The sequence below is a fragment of the Camelus bactrianus genome, chromosome 27 (assembly GCF_048773025.1).
Source record: "Camelus bactrianus isolate YW-2024 breed Bactrian camel chromosome 27, ASM4877302v1, whole genome shotgun sequence".
Classification (NCBI taxonomy): domain Eukaryota; kingdom Metazoa; phylum Chordata; class Mammalia; order Artiodactyla; family Camelidae; genus Camelus; species Camelus bactrianus.
The window spans coordinates 17,633,604-17,656,606 of NC_133565.1; the positions used below are offsets into that span (position 1 = coordinate 17,633,604).

General features: G+C 43.3%; 1 protein-coding gene across 1 annotated transcript; it reads right to left on the minus strand.

Annotated features, from left to right (window-relative positions):
• Nucleotides 1–657: 657 nt before the first annotated feature.
• Nucleotides 658–13,607, minus strand: ARRDC4 (arrestin domain containing 4). Its single transcript, XM_074353923.1, has 8 exons — nucleotides 13,146–13,607; nucleotides 8,987–9,053; nucleotides 8,618–8,765; nucleotides 6,418–6,520; nucleotides 5,182–5,438; nucleotides 4,490–4,652; nucleotides 3,766–3,920; nucleotides 658–3,394 (listed from the first exon to the last, which is right to left on the minus strand). The coding sequence occupies exons 1-8, from the start codon at nucleotides 13,432–13,434 to the stop codon at nucleotides 3,338–3,340; spliced, it is 1,239 nt and encodes a 412-aa protein (XP_074210024.1). The 5' UTR covers nucleotides 13,435–13,607; the 3' UTR covers nucleotides 658–3,337.
• Nucleotides 13,608–23,003: the final 9,396 nt, after the last annotated feature.

The window sequence follows — 23,003 nt, forward strand, 5'->3', positions numbered from 1 at the left end:
GATGCAGAAAAGATTTACTATTTAACATCATCTCACACATTAGAAACACTTGGAGAGTAAATTTCTTGGGCTAGTTTCTACCTCATTTTTTAGCTAAGGTTTACAATTTTCCAGGGCAGAGGGTCAGGGCAGTTTTTCTGAGATGACAAATCGTTGCATCTTCCCTGCACAAAACATATGGCTGTTGTCCATCTGAGTGTGTACTTGGCAAGGGGAGGTTTACTGAGCGGTGTCTCCTGGTAGGAGTCCACTGACTGCCCACCAGACCTACTAAATCAATCCCGGAAAGATTCTGGCCAAACAGGAAAGCTCCGAAAGCTTTAAAGAAGTGGCCATTATCATTTGAGAATGAATGGGGAGAATGCTCTCTCAATGACCAACAGAGCTTAAGCTTTATTACTCATCCCAAGGACTCTTTTTCACGAAATGCTAAAAACCTGATTACCTGGGGAAACTGAGTGCGCCATACAAACAGGCGTAGAATTGCCCGGGGCTGTGCCCAGTCTGAGGACAGCACACATTTTTACAAAAGGATCTTAACAGCAGTAACATTTTGTCTCCTGGTATTGATTTCCCTTCAGTCTGTAACAATTTAAGTCAAAGTCTTAGAAAAACAAAACAAAAAACAGAACAGAAACATTACTAGCAACTCGCAGCATGAGTGTAATCATTTTATTAACAAAAGGAACCCATGGGGTTCAGATAAGAGTACAAAATACAATCTTTATTTTTTTTTCCTCTGTGGGTTAAAGTGTTACATTTTTATAATAAAAATAAAAAGCTTTCATAGGTAACTTATCAAAAACATAACCCCTGCCTATTGAGTTTCTGATTGTGCAAAACAAAAACAGGAAAGTTCTGCCCATGGAAGGGTTTTGTGTGCCCAAAGGTGCACATTCTCAATTTCAAAATTTTTGCATCAAAAAGAAAATTCTAAGGCCACGGTTTCTTTGCAAACTAAACAGGAGAATAAACAAGCAAATAACAGCAGCTAAAGTTTCATCTTCTTTCCCAAGAACTCTCTGTTCCGATGTAGAATCTTCTACGAGAAGGTATACAGTTTCAACCTACTGTGTAAGGTCAGATATCCAGTATCCGTTCAGTAAGGCAGCTCATACCTTGCAGCTATTCTCTTAAGTGCTACAAACCAGCTTTGCTTTAATTTGGTGGGCATGCCTCATGATATCAGTAATAAAGGTGAAAACACAATCCTGATGAAGGATTCCGGGAAGCAGTTGCTTTTCTGCACAGAGCCAGATAATTCAACATTCTCTTTCTCCGGACCATTTTCTTCTGTTTCTCTCACTTTGTGTTGGCATCACGGAGATGGACCCTGTCTTGACTACACACGTAAACTACAACTTAGACAAGAAATAGCTGAAGGTGATCTTCTTTAAAGTAAAAATAAAATTGCTTAGACTTAAACATCCATAGCTAAAAGACAAAGACACAGCAAAATAAAAGATCATAAAAACCAAAGCAGGGAATAAAGTTTTGTGACAATTTCAGTACCACAATGATAGCTGTTGACAGTCTGCATTGTGATTTTCAACAGTAATTTTCAACAGTGGCTTACGACGGAACAAAGAACTGCTTAAGATGCTCACGTGATTACAGAGAAGAGAGGTAAGTCTAGGAGGGTGAAAAACGTACATTTACCTAGTGTTTGTATAAAAATCCCTGATCAAATGGCCAACTAATTTTTAAATACAAAATTTAACCTTAGAACTTTTCTATTTCTAACGGAATATACTGATTGACGGGAAAACTGATCTTTTGGTTGAATGAAGTACAGTATTCCACACGGGAAGCACCAGGGTTTCCAGATCAAACCCTTAGGATGCGGAGAAGACCGCGGTACCGGACTGGTCCTGACTCTGTTGTGGGAATCCCTAACCTCCCTTCTACTTAGTGTCCAGAAATGCTCTCAGCCCCCCAAACCAACAGATTAAAGCAAAAACCAACGACTGAAAGGGGAGGGTGGACAGTAAGAACACTGCTCAGACTTCTAGCAGCAACACAATCTTGTTGGTTTGAATATCCTGAGGTTAAATGATAACAAAATATTGCACCAAAACAATGCAGAAAATCACAGTTTAAATAGAATTACGGATGAACTGGGATAACAGTGTGTAACGCGGTGACTGCCGTCGGGAGACTTGAGTATCTCGACGGAAATTAGGTTTCTGACTTTTGCAAAAATGGTGTTTCTAACCTTCTTGATTTTGCATTTATTTTGAAATACCCTTTAGTATGCAGATACTTTCACCTAATGCTGACTGTGTAGATTTTGCCCTTGGTCCAGTTTCAGAGTTAGTGATGCGTGAGATGAGGCTGCGACTACAAATTAGCAGAAACTCCAAGGAGACGTACCAGGCCTAGAGTTTTAAAACGTATCTGATTCTGACAACCCCACTAGAGGTAGGTAAGAAAAGGCCTTTTTTTTTTTCTTTTTCTCCTGCGCAGTTATCAAGGCATCTTAAGGATGCAAGCTTTCTTTTTTTTTTTAATCCCTTCTTTTTCTAGGTAAATAAGACACGAGGAAAATCAAACATGTACCCTGCTCAAGTACTTAAAGAGGGTAAAAAGTGCAACCTGCAACAAAGTGGGTTTTCATATTGAAATTCACCTTTCCCCTTTGAACTGACAAGCCTTTCTAAGAACTCCTTCTTGGTTTCATAATACTGTAGAGTCAACCTATAAACTACATTTTAAACTACCACTGGAAGAGTGAAAACTACTGCTTCATTAGGACCTCATAAGACCATGATCTCAGAAAAGGATTCTTTTCAGGACTTCAGTCCCATGGGATATGGTAAGAAATCACGAAGGCCCTGCTGTCAGAGGGTCTCACTTGGTACTGAGAGTGGGCCGTTTCCCTCCTCACACCCACCCTTTTGCTCATACATTCTCCAAAGTCAAGTCTCTCCCAGTGAGTCCACGTTGCCTTAAAGCTCAGGACACTTGTCTTCCGCTCTGAGAAACCTCTGTAAGGACAGGCTCGCATGGTGCTCCCACTGTGTACAGACACCTTTCCCTTGGGGTCAGCACAGGCGCCCCTTCACTTACTCTGCCACCATCAGGACGTCCATTACACTCTGCGACTTTTCCCATTTTCATCCCGCTGTTCCAAGGGGACACGTCACCACATCACAAACTTGTGCAACACTCCCATCGGCCCACTGGGAAGTTCACGCAGTCTTTAATTTCTATCACCTTCAGTCCTGACGTTCGTTTATGTTCTTAAGCTAATCTTCCCTCCCCCTTCCCCAAAAAGGCAGGGGTAAGGAACCAACATTCTAACTTGACGATGAACACAGTGACTTCTGAAATGCATTCAGAGGATGAAGGAGACGGGCTGGGTCTCTTCTACGTCACCAGGATGCGGATCCACCTGCAAAAGTGAGCAGCGCGATGTGACTACTGCGGCGGCCTTTACCACGACCCCAGGGTCTACTTCTGATCGCACGATGGGCATTAGCCAGGCTGCGTAGAGCCTAGTATTAGAAAGTCCCAGGAGGCCACTTAAATCCTCTGTATTCCATGGCCACACAGAATGCCTTAAAGGCAACCCACCGTGCCCTACGTGCACGCTACGGATCACACAGTAAACACTGCAAAATCTGGTAAACGGACCAGCGGTAATCTGTCATCACTGGAACACTTTTTTGCATACATCTTCTATTAACTAGGGATCAACAACAGGTGCTTACAGGGGACGATCCACAGACAACACAACCCAAGTCTAATTTTGCTTGGCTTTACCTCTGAATAAAGAGGCGGAGGCTGAAACCGGAATTCCTGAATGCAGGCAAACATGGGACAGCATGACTCGCCCTCGCGGTTCGGGGGCTGAGGGTAAGGAGGCACGTGTCTAGAGAATTCTTCCTCTGACACCACGTCTGCATAGTTTGGTGGAGCTGAAACAGAAATGGAGCTGGAGTTAGGAAATGCAGGCAGAAGCGAGTTGCATTAATCTCTTCTGAACTCCTATAGAAACAAGAAATTTAGCTTAATTTGAAGATAAAACGATGGTATTTTTGCCTCTAATCAGAAAGTCTTTGTGTCCTTTACAACAAGAAATATTCAACAGATTCTGCTTTTATTAAAGTATTAGTAACCATGGTTACAATCTAGTCTTTCTGAGACGCGTGTATGAGTCTAGGTAAAAAATATCACGGAAATGTGGCTATTGAAAATACATCCATGACACTCTATACTCTTTTTTTCTGATTATTTTCCATGATTTTACTATCACTGATTGGAATCAGCAGATGTAGATTGTACTTCTGCATCTGCCCTTGGCAGCTTCGTGTCTTGGAGAAGTTAACCTCTCAAAGTGCCTTCCGGGAACAGTGTGTTAAGATTGTTCGGAATGACAAGAGGAGGGACAGTGGGCCGGCAGCAGCAAGCATCTTCTGCCCACCTGCTGTCTCGCACGCCCTGTTCTCAGGTGCTCTGTACGTACAAGGACCTCCATGCATCTTACCTTCGGGCTGTTCTGGCAGAGTCAGTGTCAACCAGCTCATGTCCATAATGAACTGGCTGGCAGTGCTGGAGTTTCTGCTGCCAAAACCGTTATATGGAATCGTGCCAATCACTAAGGGCAGCTCAAGCATTAACTTTTTAGCACCAGGAATGTGAATATACACCTAATATGCAAAAACAAAACAAAACAACAACAAAAAGAGAAAGGCACAAACGTAAGTGAAACCTCATAGTGAACAGCCCAATTATTCTTTCACAGAAACAAATGCTTTTGTTGTCGGCTACCACCCCCAACACAGCTGTAAACTGTCCTGACTGAATCAGATGAAGAACAAATCAAACGAAGAGTGCACAAAACATCGTGAATGCTCTGTGATGGGGAACCGAGGCCTCAGCATAGCTCACTGTAAGTGAGCTCAGCTTACATAACCACCAAAGAAAATTAAGTCCATGTGTGCTGTGTAACAAGCACCCCTGAATGCACCTTCATTCTTCCACATTGTTTAATTAAAATCCCATCAGGGGGATAGCTTTTTTGATTAAAAAACAAAGGCCCATCTTCATATATTTCACAGCCTGTCATGCTGGTATAAAATGATGTTGCCCCGGGCAGCACATGCACATCTTCACAGTGACACGGGGCCAGTTACGGCTCCCGTCTGCACGTCTTCAGCTTAAAAAAGGGGTGCTCACAGCTAAGGAGTAGTCCACCCGGATGATGCAGCAGTCCAGGATGGACGGCGTCACAGGCGGGATCTTGAGAGTCTTCCCGTTCCATGTGTCGGTGCTCCCGGAAGCGATGTGGTTTCCTCGCACGTTGGCGACCATGTGCCGCACGGTCTTGGTTTTCCCACTGGCCAAATACGTCTGCGTTTGGAAAATGGCAGCTTTGGGAACGATCAGACGGGAGGAACAATTCTCTATTTCTGCATAGATTGGAATAGCTTCTCCTAGAAAGAAAACAGAAACACCTTCAGAGGCTCCAGAATGTTCTCACCAAGGTGGACAGAGCTGTTACTGGTGAAAGCTGAAATACTGCAACATTATTTTAACAAACCGAGGACCCTGATGGAAAACTTATCGTGTAAATCCGAGTCAGAGAGATGAAAACTGACTGCAGGTTGTGGTGGACACCGTTTTCTCATTATTGCATTATTCACTTGCCTAATGTAGCCATATTAGGCTACCAACTCTAAAGATTTGTAAATGACCAATATATATAAAAGTTAAGAGAAGGCATACAAATAAATGATTCAGTACTATGTTAAGGACAAAGGATCACTAACAAACACATTAATACCTAACAAATTAAAATCTGCCCAATAGGACAACAAAGCCTTAGCTTTTCAGGAATTGATGTTAAGGCATTAATAAAGCAATGGATGGAGCAGGTAAGTTGCACATCCACGTTATACATCCACCATCACTCCATTCCATCCCATATTCACTCCCAACAAGCCAGAACCCCAGAGCCGGGGCCAAACCCACTGTACGGAATTGGGCCCTTCTCAGGTTATCAATCCAACTCCTAAGTGTTGACGTTCTCCGTTCTGGCCCCGCCTGTATCCCTGAATTCCCAGCACTGAGTCATCACCTAACAGCATTTTCATATCACAACAGCTCTCTTCTGAGCGACAATGCTCGGGACATCCTTTTGCAATGTTAAAATAAAATACTGGCATTTTTCCCACTCTTCTAGATGTAGTCTTTGTCATGAAAGTAACAGGACTGAAGTCAGAAATACTGGGACTACTGGGATCGATGCATCCATTTTATAAATAGTTAAAGATCAATTATTTATACTAAAATCAGAAAATATTATTACCCATGTTTTAAAATAGTACACACGTCATATGTTACAAAACACGCTATTAAAAAATCACTTAAAATTAGCTAAAAATGAGTGAATCTGGCACTTGGCTTGCTTACCATTACAGTAGCCCTTTCTTTCGATTTTGGCACTCAGTGAGACTGGACCAGAAGTGAAAAACCAACAGCCAACCATTTTCTCTTGAGTTTTCAATACAGGGGTCTTGAAAAGTTCAAATAATAAAATGACTTTAATTAAAACGGGTCTAGAAAATTCATAGAACTTAAAATTATGTCATCCTTCACTAAATAGTAATACAGAAAATGTCTTCCAAAAAACAAATCAAACCTTTCTTATCTTCCTGTGACATATTAGGTTAAATATGTATTCAAAGCAAAGCATTAAAAATCATTTTCTTTTCAGGAAAACTAAGGTGAAATTTCATACTCAAATTAGGGTGACATCACCCTGTTTTATCCTGCAGTCATTGTATTTCTCGGAAATGATGTACCGTCCTTTACAAAAGCAATCAAAAACTGTAGTAGTACCTATTAATACGATGGAACTATTTTTTTTTTTTTAGAGACTTTATGGGTAGATCAGGAAAAGGAGAAATGGTATAAAAATCAATAATCAGAATGCTCTATTTGTCTCGGCATTTAGAATATGCAATAAGCAAATAGGCTTTTCCCTTACTTCATAATTCATTATGGAGGTAGAAATTTCAAGTGTCCTTGACTGAGAATGTTCTGGGGTTTTGTGTGATGGCAGTGCCAACAATACACCCAGTGTCATGGATCTAAAAGGTTACTGAACTCACTCCCCTATTTTCTAGTGTATGGTATCAAGAGAAATGACATAAGATTTAAAATGCTCAGTTTACAAGAGACATAAACCAAAAGCTCATTATAAAACCCAGAGCTGCAATTTTTCTTTTCAATTATAAAAGAATAGTAGATGATAAACAGTGTCTCTTTTTGCCAAAACATAAAATATCTTTAAGTTATTTGCCACAATGGCCCCATAAATAGTTTAGAATTAGCTATACAATTTTTTTTTTTTTTGAGTAAAAGTAGATTTACTCAGTGAGATAATCCGTAGACAGTGCAGGATGTCTCAGAAGGCAAGAGAAAGGCCACGAAGTGTGGGGGGAACTGGGTGCTCAGGTTACAATAAAAGTAGATACACACTCCATAGACAGAGTGCGGACCATCTCAGAAGGGGAGGGAGTGAGAGGCCGCCACCCAATTCTAAGTAGTTTTTAAAAATACAAGACAGTTATTAAAATCATCAACTTCCAAAATAGGTCCTGCAGGTGGTAAGTCAGAGCTATGAGCCAGGGCAGCTGGGTGCTGCTCGCGGATGATGTTGGCCACAGGGACCAAGCAACAAGGGCGTATTTATTACATCTCCACAATCTAAAGGTGAACAGTAGCGTCAATTCTGTTTCATTTTTGTGTGAAAATAGAGTTAAGCAACTTTTAACTCCTGTTTTTTTTTTCCCCTTAATCTTTAAAAACATTGGCTAGAATGAGAAACCTCCAATACTCAACATACATCTCTGTAACATCAGTATCATGATGGAAAGTTCAAATTATGAAGTGAACAAAAAAAAATCATTCATTCATATTTAAATGAAGAACCATTAGGTCCTCGTGGCGATCATGAAAGCACAAGGTATAATTTTATATTATTTTGATAATATGGGTTTAGATAAAAGAATCTCGCTCATTAGCTCCCATCTTGCCTATTCTGTTGTTACTTATAGCCTTGTCTTTCTTATCAGCCTACAGTATTTCTGGTGATTATTAGAAGTTCAATGCTTTAATGTGGCCAAATCTGTCACAAGGAAATGAGAGGTGGAAGGCTCTCCAGAGCAGCTGCAGGCACTTACTTAATGTTAGAAAATGACATAAATGCAGGGGGACACAGCCGAACGGCCTGAGCGTCAATGACAGGCTGCGCGTGATTAATACTCTTCCATAATTACTGCTCCTCAACCTGCTATTATGGGGGAGTTTAGAACCCACAGCGCTGAGTGTGGCTGCTCTGGTAAAAGTGACTACTCTGGGTGTGTGCATTATTATTATCAAGCCTTATTAATGCGTCTCCAGGCCCGTGTAACTTTTTGGCAAAAGCAGCCCTGAACAACAGGGGCGCGATCAATGGTATTAACACACGCCACGTGTAATGTGCCCAATTCAGAATCATGTATTTAGAGCGAATGCCTGTGGGGTACAAGGTTACACTGGGGAATGACAGGTGACCGCTGGGCTCGTTGAATGGAGATGGCACGGTGGAGAGGAAGGAGGAACTTACTAGTAATGCTGGTGTGTTGACATCAATGCGACTGATCACCTGGAGTTCCCGCTTGACACTCTGATCGGGCACCTTGGGTCGTTCCAAAATCGCCCTCACGCAGTACTGAATGCTTCCGTACTTCCCGGTGAAAGATGTCACCAAAGGCCTGAAATCAACCAAACGGGTTACTTTCTAAGTTTATTTTACAGTTAAACAAAACTGGGAAGAGCCCTTAAAAGTGTTGGTTTTGTTTAAAAGAAAAACAGGGTAGGTCTCCTCGGGGGCTATGCGGGATAAACACGCACGGTGGCGTGTCGGAAGGGACTGGGGGCCCGTGCGACTGGTGGACGGGAAGGAGAACCCCCAAAGTTACATCGTTTCACTCACTCAGATGGAAGTTGAAAGCTGAATGGAAATTCATGCTTTCCAGGCTGTAGTAAGAGGATGCCTTCACCTAAAAAAAAAAAAAGAAAGAAAAGAAAGAATACATGTTATTTTAACTAAGGTTAGTATTATATCAAGGATTTGCACAACCTAAATCATTGTTTTAAAAGGAGGGTTCCTTGGCTCTAAAACCGTGTATACTTCAAAAAGTACACTAAACGGAGATTTTGAAAACTAAAATTTTGAATCTTTTACCAAGCTTAATCAATTTCAAACCATCTTCAAATAGACCAATTACACAAGCAATTACCATAAAGCGCCAGAGCTCTCTGTACATATACGTGTACGTGCACATACATACATAAACATTCGCTTGCCCCACTTGTACATGAGCTGGAGGATACGAACGTTAGCATCCTGTTATACTAACGTCAGCTGCCAATGTTAAATTGGACCTTAAAGTAATTTAGAAAAAAATAGACATTTATTTTGGGTATACCACAAAAGTCAGACTATGAATTCTTTGGGCAGTGATGGAAAAGGAAGTGAAAAGTTTACTTGGAATATTATGACTGTTGAGCATAATACTAAAATAGCCAAACCAACAGGGCAAGTTATTAAGCAAGAGTCACGTATCTACACTCACGCTCCACTGTCTAACAGGGAATGCTGGTTAACTTGGAACAGAGTGCGGGCTTTGCCAAGCCTGGCCTCGGCTCCTTCCTCCCGCTCTGGGGTCAGCCAGTTCCACTTTATTTCACGAAGACACTTATCCCTGATGGTGAGAAGGCCAAGAGGCAGGGTGCGGACGGACTGTGCAAGGGCAGAGGCACTGCTGGAGCTCTGATGGACTCGGAAATGCTGCATCACGCAGGTCCAAAGCCAACTCCAGGGCTGTCAGGGTTGGCTGGGTGGTTCTCCAGAGATAATTATAAATGTTCCCTTCATCTGATGTCCATAGATTCAAGTTTAGAACTATTAAACTATTAATATGAGAGAACTTTCTCTGAGATTCGCCTGGTCAATTGATACTAAAATGGAGATTTCTACTGTATCCATTTATTAAAAAAATCACTAGTGAAATGTGCTAATTTTTCCCCTATATACTAGAGTCCGAAGACCTTCACCAATCCAGTTACCATTCAGGAATGCAATAGGGCCCATTAATTCTCTTAAACTTATCTCCAATTTTCAATGCATAATACGTTAGGAAAATAAAAAAACATTAAAAGTATTTGTCACTTAAAGTCATTCAAATAGAAATACTCCACAGGTCTGGAGTATCTGGAGGCAAAGTGAACAAATCACAGGGACGTGGGACCATGTTAAATGACATGCCAGAGCGAGTCCCATGGCCCAGGTGTGCCCAGAGCTGCCCGCTAAGCGTCAGCAGCGACAAAGCAGCGTCGCAGCACGGTCGGGCAGGGGAGCCCCACTCACACTACAGCTATCAAGCAACAGGCTCAAGGAAGTCCAGCGCTCCTGAGGGCTGGGCTAAAGTGCTCATCTGTAATCATTAGATTCCGGAATATGTGTTTCATTTGTGCTCACAGTTTACAGAGCTTCAAAGTCAGGCACAGAGCTGATGTAAGGCTCAGTAATTTCAATCCCCAAGCAGACCATGGGAGGAAAGAAGGCTACACACTCTTGTACACAAGTCATGACCATGGAGTGCTGGAGTCCGAAGGGCGGGTGGCACCCTGAGGACCACGTCTGCTGCTGATGTAAAGGCTGGCATGGAGACCAGTGAGAAGAGGTTGAGATGCAGGGTGAGGCAGGGCGTGGAGGGCCAGTGTGGAGAACAGAGTTGCACAGGATGCTAGCAGAGGATGAGAGAGAGAGGGAGCTCCCCACTCAGAGAGAAAACAAATCAGCAAAGGAACCAGAACATTTAAAATGAGACTTTTAACCACCTCAAAACAAACAGGAAAAAGCCAATTTTGATAAAGTTGATAAATATGGGTTATAGCATTGGGAATCTAATCTCTGCTTTCTTTCTTTCTAAATTATTTATTCATTTTAAATTAAAAAGGCCCACAGGCTGGATTATGTGCCCATTTCTGCTGCTGCTCCCACGGTGTATTACTTCTGCCTTATGCAATAACAACTACAATGTCACAAGATGTCTCATTCGCTAATGGTCCTTCAGCCCAAGCTTATAATTCAGGATACTCATGAGCCGTGGGAGCCTGAAGGCCATTACAGAGGCAGAGACTGGGGCTCAGGAAGGATGAGGCACTCACATAAGGTCAGCTTCCTGGTGTAGGACCAAGATGTGAAACCAGCTGTCTGGTGTGTCCTGTCTTTCTACCACAATGATTCAACAGAAGTACGAAGAAAATCAATGACAAGGAGAGCAAGTAGCTGAATGAGATTCACAATGCCAGAGCATCACCTGGCAGGTTTTTTTTTTTTTAAATAAATCGTATAGCCATACTTACCGAAATTCTGGATTTCTACACATCTCTTAAGGTGACTGAAACTCATCTAGGTTTTGGAATTCAGTAAACCTAAGAATCTACAACTAAAGTTGCTAACCTCTTTCTAGCTACAGATATTAGAAGTGATATATTTTTTTAATGGTACATTCTAAAACAAGCTAAGATTTTCAGGTTGTCTGGGGTTAGCCATTCTATTCCATCAGAATGACAAAACAAGATCTGACTTGTGAATCAAAACACTATATGATAGCCCAGATTTTACCGAAGCAATTTTTTATTGCGAATCCCAGGTTCAACTGCTATTAGCCTTACATCTATTTACTCAGTAGTCATGGGCACAAAGATACAGAGTCCAGAGTCCAGGACAAAAGCCAATCTAGTTCCCTCTTCCATTGCCCTTGACTCCAGTCAGCCATCTTGAAAACCTGTGTTGTCTTCACCTATGGGGAAGGCACGCATGGGTTGATCCTGGAAACCATGCTGATGAAAGGGCATAAGGCAGCTCAGAACTGCCACCTAACACACCGTACTTGTTAATCTAAAAAGAGGACTTTGGTTCCTATATGCTTTCCTCACTACAATTTTTGGGATCACTCGATTCTCACACACCTTGAAGATTTAACTGTGATCAGTCTACCTCTCCACAGCAGGACAAGGCAAAACTGCACGTTAGTGATTTTGTACATGACACAGCAAGGGTTAAACACCAATACACTGCAGTTTACTCTTCGAGGGCTGTCTCCATCATGATCTCATTTTACAGATAAATGCTGAAGCTGATGAAGTAGAAGGGGAAAACAGTTTAAAGTGGCCTCCACCAACCGAAAGAAGACTAAGAGCCACTGTGCATAGCATTTTCATGATTAAGGGAAATGATTGTTGCACCTAACATTGATGTGGTGAGTTTTCACATGGGCACTTCTGGAAAAGCCTACACTATTAGCTGGATTTTACAGGAATGGGCAAGAAGAGTAATCATTTCTCCAGAAACTCTTACAAGGCCCAGATCCTACTGTCACCAAAGGTCTATGGGGGTGTGAGAGGGGAAGGAAGAAGAGAATGCAAAAGGAAGCAAAAAATAAATACAAAGAATGTAAGGTAGAGGCATTACTCTGAAGTTATCCTGCTTCCTCAAAGAGGGAAACCAAGTATGATGGTCAAGTCGAAAAGTACTTCCTTTGAACTCCTATTGTTCAGGAACTACTTCCCTCTTCCAAAGATTGAGATTTTGCTAACTCATCATGAACCGAGCACGAGGGTCCAGGTCCAGGATGGGGAGAAGGAGAGGCTCATAAAACACTGGGCACCCCAGAATGGAACCTCATAGAATCCGGTTCTGTCCCCCGTTCCTTAAGCCAGAAGGGACAGGACCTAGATCCCCAGATTCTTGATTCCAGACTGCTCATCACGGGTTCCCATGGCAACGGCTCGCTTCCAGAGCTGTCCTAGATGGTCCTGGGACCCTGGTGCCGGTCGTCAGACCCCAGCGAGCCAGGGGCGGGGTACCAGGCAGAGGTGTGCACCACCGCCCCGGTGCTGTGAGGTGAGGGGAGCAGGCATTGTTGCCCACCGGTCAAGGCGACCAAACTGAGGCTCCAGCCACCCGGTGGGCGGACCCCAACCCCGGAAGCCGTTCCCCGCCCACCTGCCTGGTGGGCATTCGCCGGCGCGCCCCCTCCCAGTCCGGCCCGCCCCTCTCCCAGGCCGCGGCCCGCGCTCACCGGCCGGGGGCTCGCGCAGGCTCAGGCGCACGTTCAGGTACTCCACCTCCGAGGAGGCAGCCGGGGCCGCGGTGCCCGCGATCGGGCCCCAGGCGGCAGTGGCGCGGCCGTGGGCCTCCAGGCGCAGCGCGCGCAGGGTCACCGGCTCGGCCGCCTCCAGCAGCACGTGCCCTGCCACCGTCTCGCCGCTCGAGTAGCAGCTCTTGCGCTCGTCCTCGAACACCAGACCCAGGCTCTTCACACGGCCCTCGGAACCCATCACCGCCGCGGACCCCGCCTCGCCGCCCATCCTGCCGGATGACACGGCCGCGCCAAGGAGGTCGGCAGCGGCCCGGAGCCGGGGTCGCGAGCAGAGTGGCGCCGATGTCACGGGCGCCAGCCGCACGCCGAGGGCCCCAGCGGCCGCTGTGCGGTGCCCGGTGGAGCCCCGGCGCGCCTTAGGGCCTGTCGCTTTAACAAACCCAGCCAGGAATGGAAAGGGGCCGGGACAGCCCACCCCCGACGCGCGCCCATAGGCTGGCTCTGAACCCCGCGGCGTGCTGATTGGCTGTAAATGGCTACTGAGTCATTTCATTGGCGCCCCCGCTCAGGGGCTGGCTCAGGGAGGCAGTGCGTGATCAGAGAGTGATGACCAATCAGGTTACGCAGGTGTGCACGTGCACAGGCCGCTTATTGGCTAGGGCAAGGCACAGTCCTGGGGCACCGACCAATAGTGAGGTGGTGCGCCCATGTGGACAGATAGTGGGAAACAATATTAGCTAGGGAGTGTGGAACCGGGAATCTCCGGCTCTTGGCGTTTCAGCCGTTCCTATGGTTACGAACGGGGGCGGAGTTTCTAGCAGGGTGGGGACTGTTTGCGGGAGTCACAGGGGTTTGCACTAGAACGTGAGCTTATGGCTACAACTGGCTTGTGTTTATGATTACATCTGCAATACTCGAGAGGAAGTAGATGCCCTGGGAAAAGGAACTCAGTAGTTTTTCCTTGTGAGATTGGGGAGGCCGGCCGCCTCGGAACTTTAATGGACAACTTGGCATCTGCTAATCTTCAAGTTCCCGAGCCCTGCTTCTCCTGGGTTTCTGAATCCCCAGCCTAAGAGCGAGCCTCAGGCGGGAAGAATGAGGCTGTGATTCTCAAGCTGGAGCGACCCTAAGGAGTTCTGCTGCCCGGCTCGGCCTCGGCTGGCAGCCTCTCTAAACTGGGAATGGCTGGAACGGTCATTCTTCCTGCTGTAAATAAGATCATCAGTCAGGTTGTTTCTAAACACCTGCCACCCAAGTTTCTACCCCACCCAAAGGGATTTCCTGACCTTGGTGTCATAGGCCGCGAAAATTTCTAGTTGCCGTGATGACTTCTCCACGCCTACAGCTCCTTTCTCTGTCCTCGTTTTAATTTTGTTCTTTAATCCTTCATTCCTTCTCTATTCTGAAAAATTTTGAATCATCTAGCATCGCTGCCACTATCTGGCCATCAACCCTTTTAAGTTCTTCCCTTGTAAAGATACCAAGTTTGTGAGCCGTCATGGATTGGTCAATCTCATATTGAGGTTTAAAAATCTTTCCTGATGTAGCTATTTCCTTTATGTTTTAAAATAATCCCAAACTAAAGGTTGATTTTCAGCTCTAAGTTTAGATTATTAATAAGACTTTACAAGACACATGTTTCCTTATCACCTCCTTAAAGAACGTGGAAAAGGCCACAAGTCCACCTCTGCATGAACTTCTGAAACAGCTGTTATTCGGTTTATCTAGCCTAACCGCCCAACATGCTTACTCTGCCGCTTTTCTTCATAACACAACCTGACTTTATATACTTACTTGTATGTTGTCCATCACCTCCACTTAAAACAGGGGATTTTTCTCATTATTGTTGTCCCTCTGGTACCTAACGTAGACCTCAGTACACAATAAGCACTCAGTAAGTTTGTTGGCTGATTGAAGGAATCCCAACCCATGCAGTATTATTGGTTCTGCAATTAATCCTCTAGAGGCAGACCTTCTTTTTCATCAGATGAAGTGGCTGGGAGGGAAAGGACAGTGGCCATAAGAGTGTCCAGAGGGCAGAATTGCACATACGACATTCTGCACTAAGAAGGACCAGACTCTCCGCTCATTTGTCAGTTAATGAACACAGGTATCAGAATGCATGAACAGCAGTGGTTTAAACAACAAGAATATTTCTTATTTCCTCGATAAGTCCAGTGGTAGGCACTCTTAGCGACGGTTCATCAGACGCCAGTAAAAGGACATCAGTGGAAAAACTGGTGAATCCAAATGAAGTCTGGAGTTTAGTAATAGTAAACTACCAATCCTGGTTTCTTTGTTTTTAAAAATGGAACATGTTTATGCTGGGATGTTAACACTGGGGGAAACTGGGTTGGGGGGCTTGGGAACTCTATACCATCTTTATAGGTTTTCTCTAAACCTATGGTTATTCCAAAGTCAAAGTGTACCTGAGACCACAGGCACACAGGGATTTTTGCCCATACTTTTCTGCTGTGGGAATACCTTTTCTTTGTTCTCTGACCCAAAAATAAGGGTTCTCAGTGATTTTTTTTGCTGCCTGTGTCTGCTGTATAGTTCCACACTGGGGCCACCCTTGGTTTCAAGCCAGGAGGTAAAAGGAGACCCTCCATAAAATTCACTCTTGAGTATCGTTTGCTTTTCAAGTTTTGAGTTTCCTCCCCAAGCTACTTGTTATTATCAGTGCTCAGATAATTACTATTATTATTATTATTTTCATCATCATCAGAGTTTTATTTGTAATCCCTGGGAGGAAGGTTGTAATATACTGACTTCATGTTGCCCAGCACCAGAATTTCTCTTTCCTTGTCCTTCTGGTCTTATAAAGGTCATTAAATCACTACACACCCTCCTTTGTTTTTGTACAGTGCCCCCATTCATCTTGTTTTTGCCCAGATATATTTATCTTGTAAATTTAGTTTGTGTTCATCCATACCTAGATCTTTTTTTTTTCATATCTAGATCTGAATTTGGGGATTGCACAGATACAGTTGCTAACATTTGAAATGTGTTTGCTATCTGAGTTCCTGTTTCCCAATTAGAAATAGTTTGCCAAGCAAAGATGTGGAGGAAGGAGAAGGGCCTCACCTTTATTGAACACCCACTGAAATCCAGTCTAGATGCTCAGCGTAGGTAATCGCATTCAGCCTCACAATAACTCTGTGAATAAGGTCCCAGCTTACAGATCGGAGACTGAGGTTCAGAAAGATGAAGTAGCTTGCTTCATTCCAGTGGATTCCACAGCCGGTAAGTGGCAGGGCCAAGGTCAGATCCAAGGCTCTCTGTCTTCATGACACTACCTTCAATGTCAGGGTTAAAGGGAAAAGAAAAAGGAAGGAAGGGAAGGATAAGGATGGATGAGAAAGGAGGGAAGGAAGAAGATGAATTTATTTGAATAAGTAATGAGATCAGATGGTGCCCCCTACCAGCGGGGCTTCCTACCATCGTGGTACATGCACAGTTGACACGCCGTGCTCCTCTGTGAGTCAGGGATGCTTTTCTGGAAATGGCGAGCACTGTTCTGGAACACTCTGTCTATCTGCAGGCCTAAACTGACCCTCCGTCTTCTTCCAAAAATGATCTGTGGCAGCTGCAGAAGAAATAACTGAAAAAGAGTTTTTTTTTTTTTAACTTGAGGAAAATTGGAAGAGAGAAAGCACATGGAAGATGGCAGCTAAGGACAGGGAAACAAAGAGAACACAACCAAAGACAAAAATACTGCAGAGAAGTTTTATTTGATTCTCCATTTTGATGGAGAAACTGGAGTCAACCTAAGGGCACAAGGACTCTTTTGCTAAAGAGACCTTGTTCTGAACAGCAGAAAAGCCCTGCCTTCTTCTTCCATGGTTTATAGACGCGGAATGTGGTTGTGATGAGGACAGCATGGGCAGAGCAAGGACAGTGTTTCCTGCAGATAAACTAATAGCAGATGCAATTCCATTACTAAAACTGAGCAGGCAGACGTGAAATCAAGACATGTGAGATAAGTAACAATGAAGGGTCTTAGGTAAATATAATTAGATCCGTGGTGCATGCAGACTCAATAGGAAAAGCTCATCTGTGACCAAACATCACTCATTCTACACGATTGCCCATTACTCTCCCTGTCCCTGTCCCCCACCGGAGTCTGCTCCAACGGAGATGGCCACGTGCTCGTTGGCTCTGTAACTGATTTCACAAAACACCTCCTCACAAATATTTGATGGCTCAGCAAGAGTTCTAATTACGTTAAATAATAAAATCATCATGAAAACAATGTGAATGGTAACAACTTAAAAAAAAAATCTCTTTATGAACTGAATCCAGAGAATCAAAGCCGTTTTCCAATGGACTCGGGCTGAGAGCATGTGAATGAAGGTGAGTCCCATGGCCCTGCTTTGGTCCCATTCAGACCGTTCCACCACCAGCACCCTTCTCCCCTGGTGTGAAGCCATACCCACCGTTCCCAGCTTAGTATATACATTTGCTGGGGGCTATTAATAAAATAGTGCTGAACACCTTGTAAGTCTCTTTGTTTACATGTGCCATTATTTCCCCTTGGATAGAAACCTTACAGTGCGTAATTGCTGGGTCAAAGGGTATGTCATTTTAAATTTAAAATATGCCAAAATGCCCTCCAAAAAAATGATATCCTCGTTAACAGCACACGGGATTTTTTTTCAAATCTTGCCAACATTGGAAATAATCAGTCTGAAATTTTTGCCCATCAGATGGTTGAAAAATGGCATTTCACTGGGGGTGCAGTGTACCTTTTTATGAACAGGAGTGAAAAGGAGTGAGATTGAGCATATTTTCAAATGGCATGTTGTTCTGGGAAAAAGCAATTCATCTTGTCCTTTTTCTCACTGAGATGTAGTTATTTTTTTAATGTATTTTGAGTATTGAAACTTGGTGCAAATATTTCTCTATCATCTGGTGCATTTTTGGTATTTTAGGTTACAAATGTTTTTAATATAAAATTTACTTCCCACAGTCGGATTTATCAATCATCTACATTATGGTATCAATTTACTTTTTTAAAAATCACAAGAAAGCCTTCCTCTATATTTTCTTCTGCTATTTTTATAATTACTTGTACCTTAAGCCCTTTCCTAATCTGAGTATCTCGTCAGGAAAAATACCTAATTATTTCCCCCCAAGAGATAATTAATTCCTCTGACATAATTTATTGTAATTGATTTATTCCCTTTCTCCACTGAATAGAATATTCATTTTTATCACATAATGAATTGTCAAAAATCCATCAGTCTTTTTTTTTTTTTAATATTCGCTCTTGTACTGCTCTGTTGTCTATTCCTACATCAAAACATTTTTGTTTATTTCCGGTTTTTCTATAGTATGTTTTGGTAGCTAGTAAAGCAAGTATCATTTCATTTCTACTCTTTTATTTTTTTTTTTATTGAAGTATAGTTGATTTACAATGTTGCGTTAGTTGCTGGTGTACAGCAGAGTGAGTCAGTTATACATACATACATATATTCATTTTCATAGTCTTTTTCATTAAAGGTTATTACAAGATATTGAAGATAGTATCTTGTGCAGGACAGTAACATTTCTATTATTTAAAGATTTTATTTTGCTATTTTTATACATTTCATCTTCCTGAAGAAATTTTAGGACTAATTTGTCGGGTTTTCATTAAAAAACCTGGATATTTGATAGGGATAGACCGGGGAGAACATTGACCGTATCGGGTAAATTGTTGAGAAGGAGCAGTTTTAAACACTGAGTTTTCCCATCCCGGAACTTACGTGTTCTTCATTAAAATTGTATCGTTTTCTTTGTATGGGGCTTGCGCATTTCTGGTGAGGTCTGTTGTTTATGTTTTCCCTTCTACTTTGAAGTGAGGGGATCTTTTTCCTCCAGGACATTTTCAGATTGCTTCCTGCTAGTGCGTAGGAAAGCTCTGAGTTCCTACCTGGGTCCTGCACCGCCGCACTCAGCGGACTCTCTCCATCTGTTGGAATACAGGGCTCAGACACGAAGCTTTTCAGGTTTTTTTTCCCCAAGGGTCAAGTAGGTTAAAGGCTAATGGGGTAAATGAGACATAAAGGTGTTAAAACGATAAATTCTTTCACGTTGTCCAAATGTTAACTTCCCTGTATCCTCTGGACCACATGGGTTTAGGAGGAACACTGTTAGGCGAGGCAGGGAAGGTTTCCAGGGTCCCATGTCACAGGTCAGGATGGCAGGACCTTTGGCCTTTAACATCAGCTCCAGGGCTTCACGCTGCTGAGTGGGGCTTCTTGTGGGAGGGTCACAGGGACTTGGAGTGCAGGTCTGTACCTCATGTGAAACTGCAGGGGCAGAGAAAAGGGCAGGGTTCACACCTTCGAGTACTTTCTATGCAAAGTTGAGGCAGGGGCTAAGCTTTCTGGGCTTCAGATGTTAACGCCTTCCTCAGTGCGTGCCATGTTAAATACAACATTGCATTCAAAGTGCCTCCTATACAGTCAGTTGCCCAATAAATGGTGGCCCTTGTTGTCATTGGTACGATGGTGGTGGTGGAGATGAACTTGGAGTCTTACAGGCTTGGTTTGAGCCCTGGCTCTGCCACTTCCTGGTGCCATGAACTTGGACTGGCTACTTGGACTCCTTAAGCCTCCGTTTCCTCAAAGTTGGGCTGGTCATAATCCAAGCCTTCCGTAAGAACATGAGTGTGTTCGCACTTCGTGATCTGTGATGTTTCATGCAATGGTAACTGGTGGTAATGTCATCTCTGGTAGTCTTCCTTCTCTGGGCAAGAAAAAAAAAATGCTCTTATTGAGCTGTAGGGAAGAATTGTATTTTATTAGTTCACGTTAAAGTCACATTTGTGATTCGATTGTTTAAAGGGAGGCTCAAATACTATTTGTAACCAGTGAAGAATTTCAGGATTTTGGCTGGCTGGAGTTGTGTGTGTTTTAAAGATGTTCTCAGCTAGGCCATTTTTTTTCCATCCATAAAGATGTGGAATTAGGATGCCAGGTACACATCCCCGCCATTTGCTCAAAACCTCCTGTCTAATTTCTTTCTTGAAACTGAGCCTCACAGGACACTGCTTTTCAAAGACATAATGACATTGACTTACAGCCTTGGTTTCATGTCCAAGCCACACCTTCATGAATTACTTGGGGGAAACAATGAAAAGATCTCAGCTGCATTGGCTCCAGTATTTTTCCACTGTTACTCTGAGAGTAGAAGTAATTCTTTTCTTTTATTCACTGAATTTAGCCTGAATTAAGAGGCATTTCAATTATTGTTAATAAAGACAGATTAATTGATTATCACAAATGTTGGGTCTGAGCCAGAACTTCTTCAAAATCGGGGACAGTGGGCTGTGGTAGAAGGACTAACAACTGATTGAAAGTATCCTATCCAGACAGATTCCACAACCGAGCCCTGGCTGATTTCAGCATTTTAGAGGAGAAGCCAGATGCTAACTAGCCACCCAGATGTGGCAACCATGTATTCGAGCCTGGAAACAAACGATGAGGCCATTTTGTAAAGAAGCCATTAGAGGAAATGAGCTTTTCCAGGTCAAGCTGTAAGACCGCCAGTGAAGGAATGCATCATGCTTGTTGCCAGTACCCACGAACTTTAGATTTATTGCTCAGTGATTTTCAGGGAAGTTACTGACCTCAAGGGTTGCCTGGGCAAACCCACCTCCCCTCGTGGAGCCTGCGGACCAGCGCACAGGGATCAGAGGCGGTCATAGGCAGGCATCTTTGGGATACTGATCCTCGTTTACCAAACGCCAAGTGACTCACTTGAAGTTTCACAACCGAAAGTGGCGAAAGGCGTGATGAGAAGGGCTGAAGCCTGTCCCCACCCTGCTTTTCAAAGACCTTTGTGCGTGATGTAGAAAGCCTGGAGGTGAAGAGTCACAGTTTATTGACAGGTATTTGTTGAACTTGGGTTTTATTAGTATTTTTTTCAGGTCTCATTTTTGGGATGTAACCAGGATTGTACCCAAGGGAAAGGATGCAAATAGTAGACTTTCGTCTCAGTTTACCCAGGCTTGGACGCACTTGCTTCTAATACACAGGAATTGCTGAGAGAGGCAGGAGAAGGCAGAGTAGTGATTTTTGCTCAGCCCAGACCCAGCTCAGGGCAAAATCACCCCAGATCAGTGGTTCTAAACTTAGGATGCTCTTTAGAATCACCTGGGGAGCTTTAAAAATACAGATGCTTGGGTTCCACCCAGACGAACTGAATCATAGCCTATGGCCTGGACAGTGATGTTTATCATGAGCTCTCCTGGGAATTCCAGCTTAAATAGCACATCCAGAATGAGGGAGGACCACGGCTCCAAATGTTCATTGGCTGAAAGCTGAGTTAATTCTCATTGCTTTCAACCAATGGAAAGCAACCTGATCAATCTTATTTGTTTAGAAACAATGGTTGTGTCAGTGTTTAAGGTTAGAGATTCAAAGAAATAAGAATGCATAGAAAGTGCCAGGTGTGAATTCTTAACCTGAGCTCCAAGAGATCATCTGGGTTCCATATGCTCCTGAAATTGTGTGCCAAGTTTTGAGCATATGTGGGTCTCTACATTTGGGGAATAGAGAGAGGAGGGGTAACGATCCATCCCTTTCAGAAGATTCTCCAAAGAAGCCATAGCGGGAATGAACATCTTCATGAAATTCATACTCAAGCAAAGACACACAGGTTTTCAGAAGGAAAACCTGTGGGTGGGAGGGTCCTGAGGGTTTCCCCAAACTTCCACTTTTCTCCTGTTGCTCGCATCCTCTCAGAGCTGGTCTGGCCACCAGTTCCTGGTTCCCAGCACACTGCAGGGGCTCCCATTCACATTTCTGACCCAGAGAAATTCATCTTTGCCTGGGACACCTTAGCACCGCTGAGTGGATTTGATCTGAAAAATATAAATGAAGAAATAGAACAAGATGAGTCAGCAATGAAAGAAAGAAGGACAAGATGTGTCACAGGACTCCGGGGTCACATGGAGCATTTACTAATTCTTCCCATGCCCCTGCTCCAAATTTCTGTTCCACTTCCCAGGTGTCTTAACTGGCTTCCTCCCAGCCTGCTGTCTCTACTTGCCTGGGACCGTCTTTGTTCTGGCTACCTGGGGAGCATTCTCATGAACCAAAAGTCTCTGGCAGACCACTCAGAGACTCTGGTATCATTTCTTTTTTCTTTCTTTTCTTTTTGTGTGTATATATATTATTTATTTATTGAAGTATAGTCAGTTTACAATGTCGTGTCAATTTCTGGTGTACAGCACAATGCTTGAGTCATACATGAACATACATATATTTGTTTTCATATTCTTTTTCATTATAGGTTACTGCAAGGTATTAAATATAGTTCCCTGTGCTATACAGTATAAACTTGTTTATTTTATATATATTAGTTAATATCTGCAAATCTCAAACTCCCAATTTATCCCTTCTCACCCCTTTCCCTGCCCCAGTAACCGTAAGTAGTTTGTTTTCTATGTCTGTGAGTCTGTCTCTGTTTTGTAAGTAAGTTCATGTGCTTTTTTTTTTAGATTTCACATATAAGTGATCTCATATGGTATTTTTCTTTCTCTTTCTGGCTTACTTCACTTAGAATGACATTGTCCAGATCCATCCATATTGCTGCAAGTGGCATTATTTTATTCTTTTTTACTGCTGAGTAGTATTCCATTGCATAAATATACCACAGCTTCTTTATCCAGTCATCTGTCGATGGACATTGAGATTGTTTCCATGTCTTGGCTATTGTAAACAGTGCTGCTGTGAACATTGGGGTGCAGGTGTCTTTTTGAATTAAGGTTTCTTCTAGATATATGCCCAGGAGTGGGATTGCTGGATCATATGGCAATTCTATTTTTAGTCCTTTGAGGAATCT

Excerpts from the sequence above, each read along its gene's own strand:
- ARRDC4 (XM_074353923.1), bottom strand. The coding sequence starts at position 13,434 with ATGGGCGGCGAGGCGGGGTCCGCGGCGGTGATGGGTTCCGAGGGCCGT. Across the intron at positions 9,054-13,145 it reads CCTGCGCGAGCCCCCGGCCG|GTGAAGGCATCCTCTTACTA; the intron begins GTGAGCGCGGGC and ends TTTTTTTTTTAG. Across the intron at positions 3,395-3,765 it reads CTCCGCCTCTTTATTCAGAG|GTGGATCCGCATCCTGGTGA; the intron begins GTAAAGCCAAGC and ends TCACTTTTGCAG.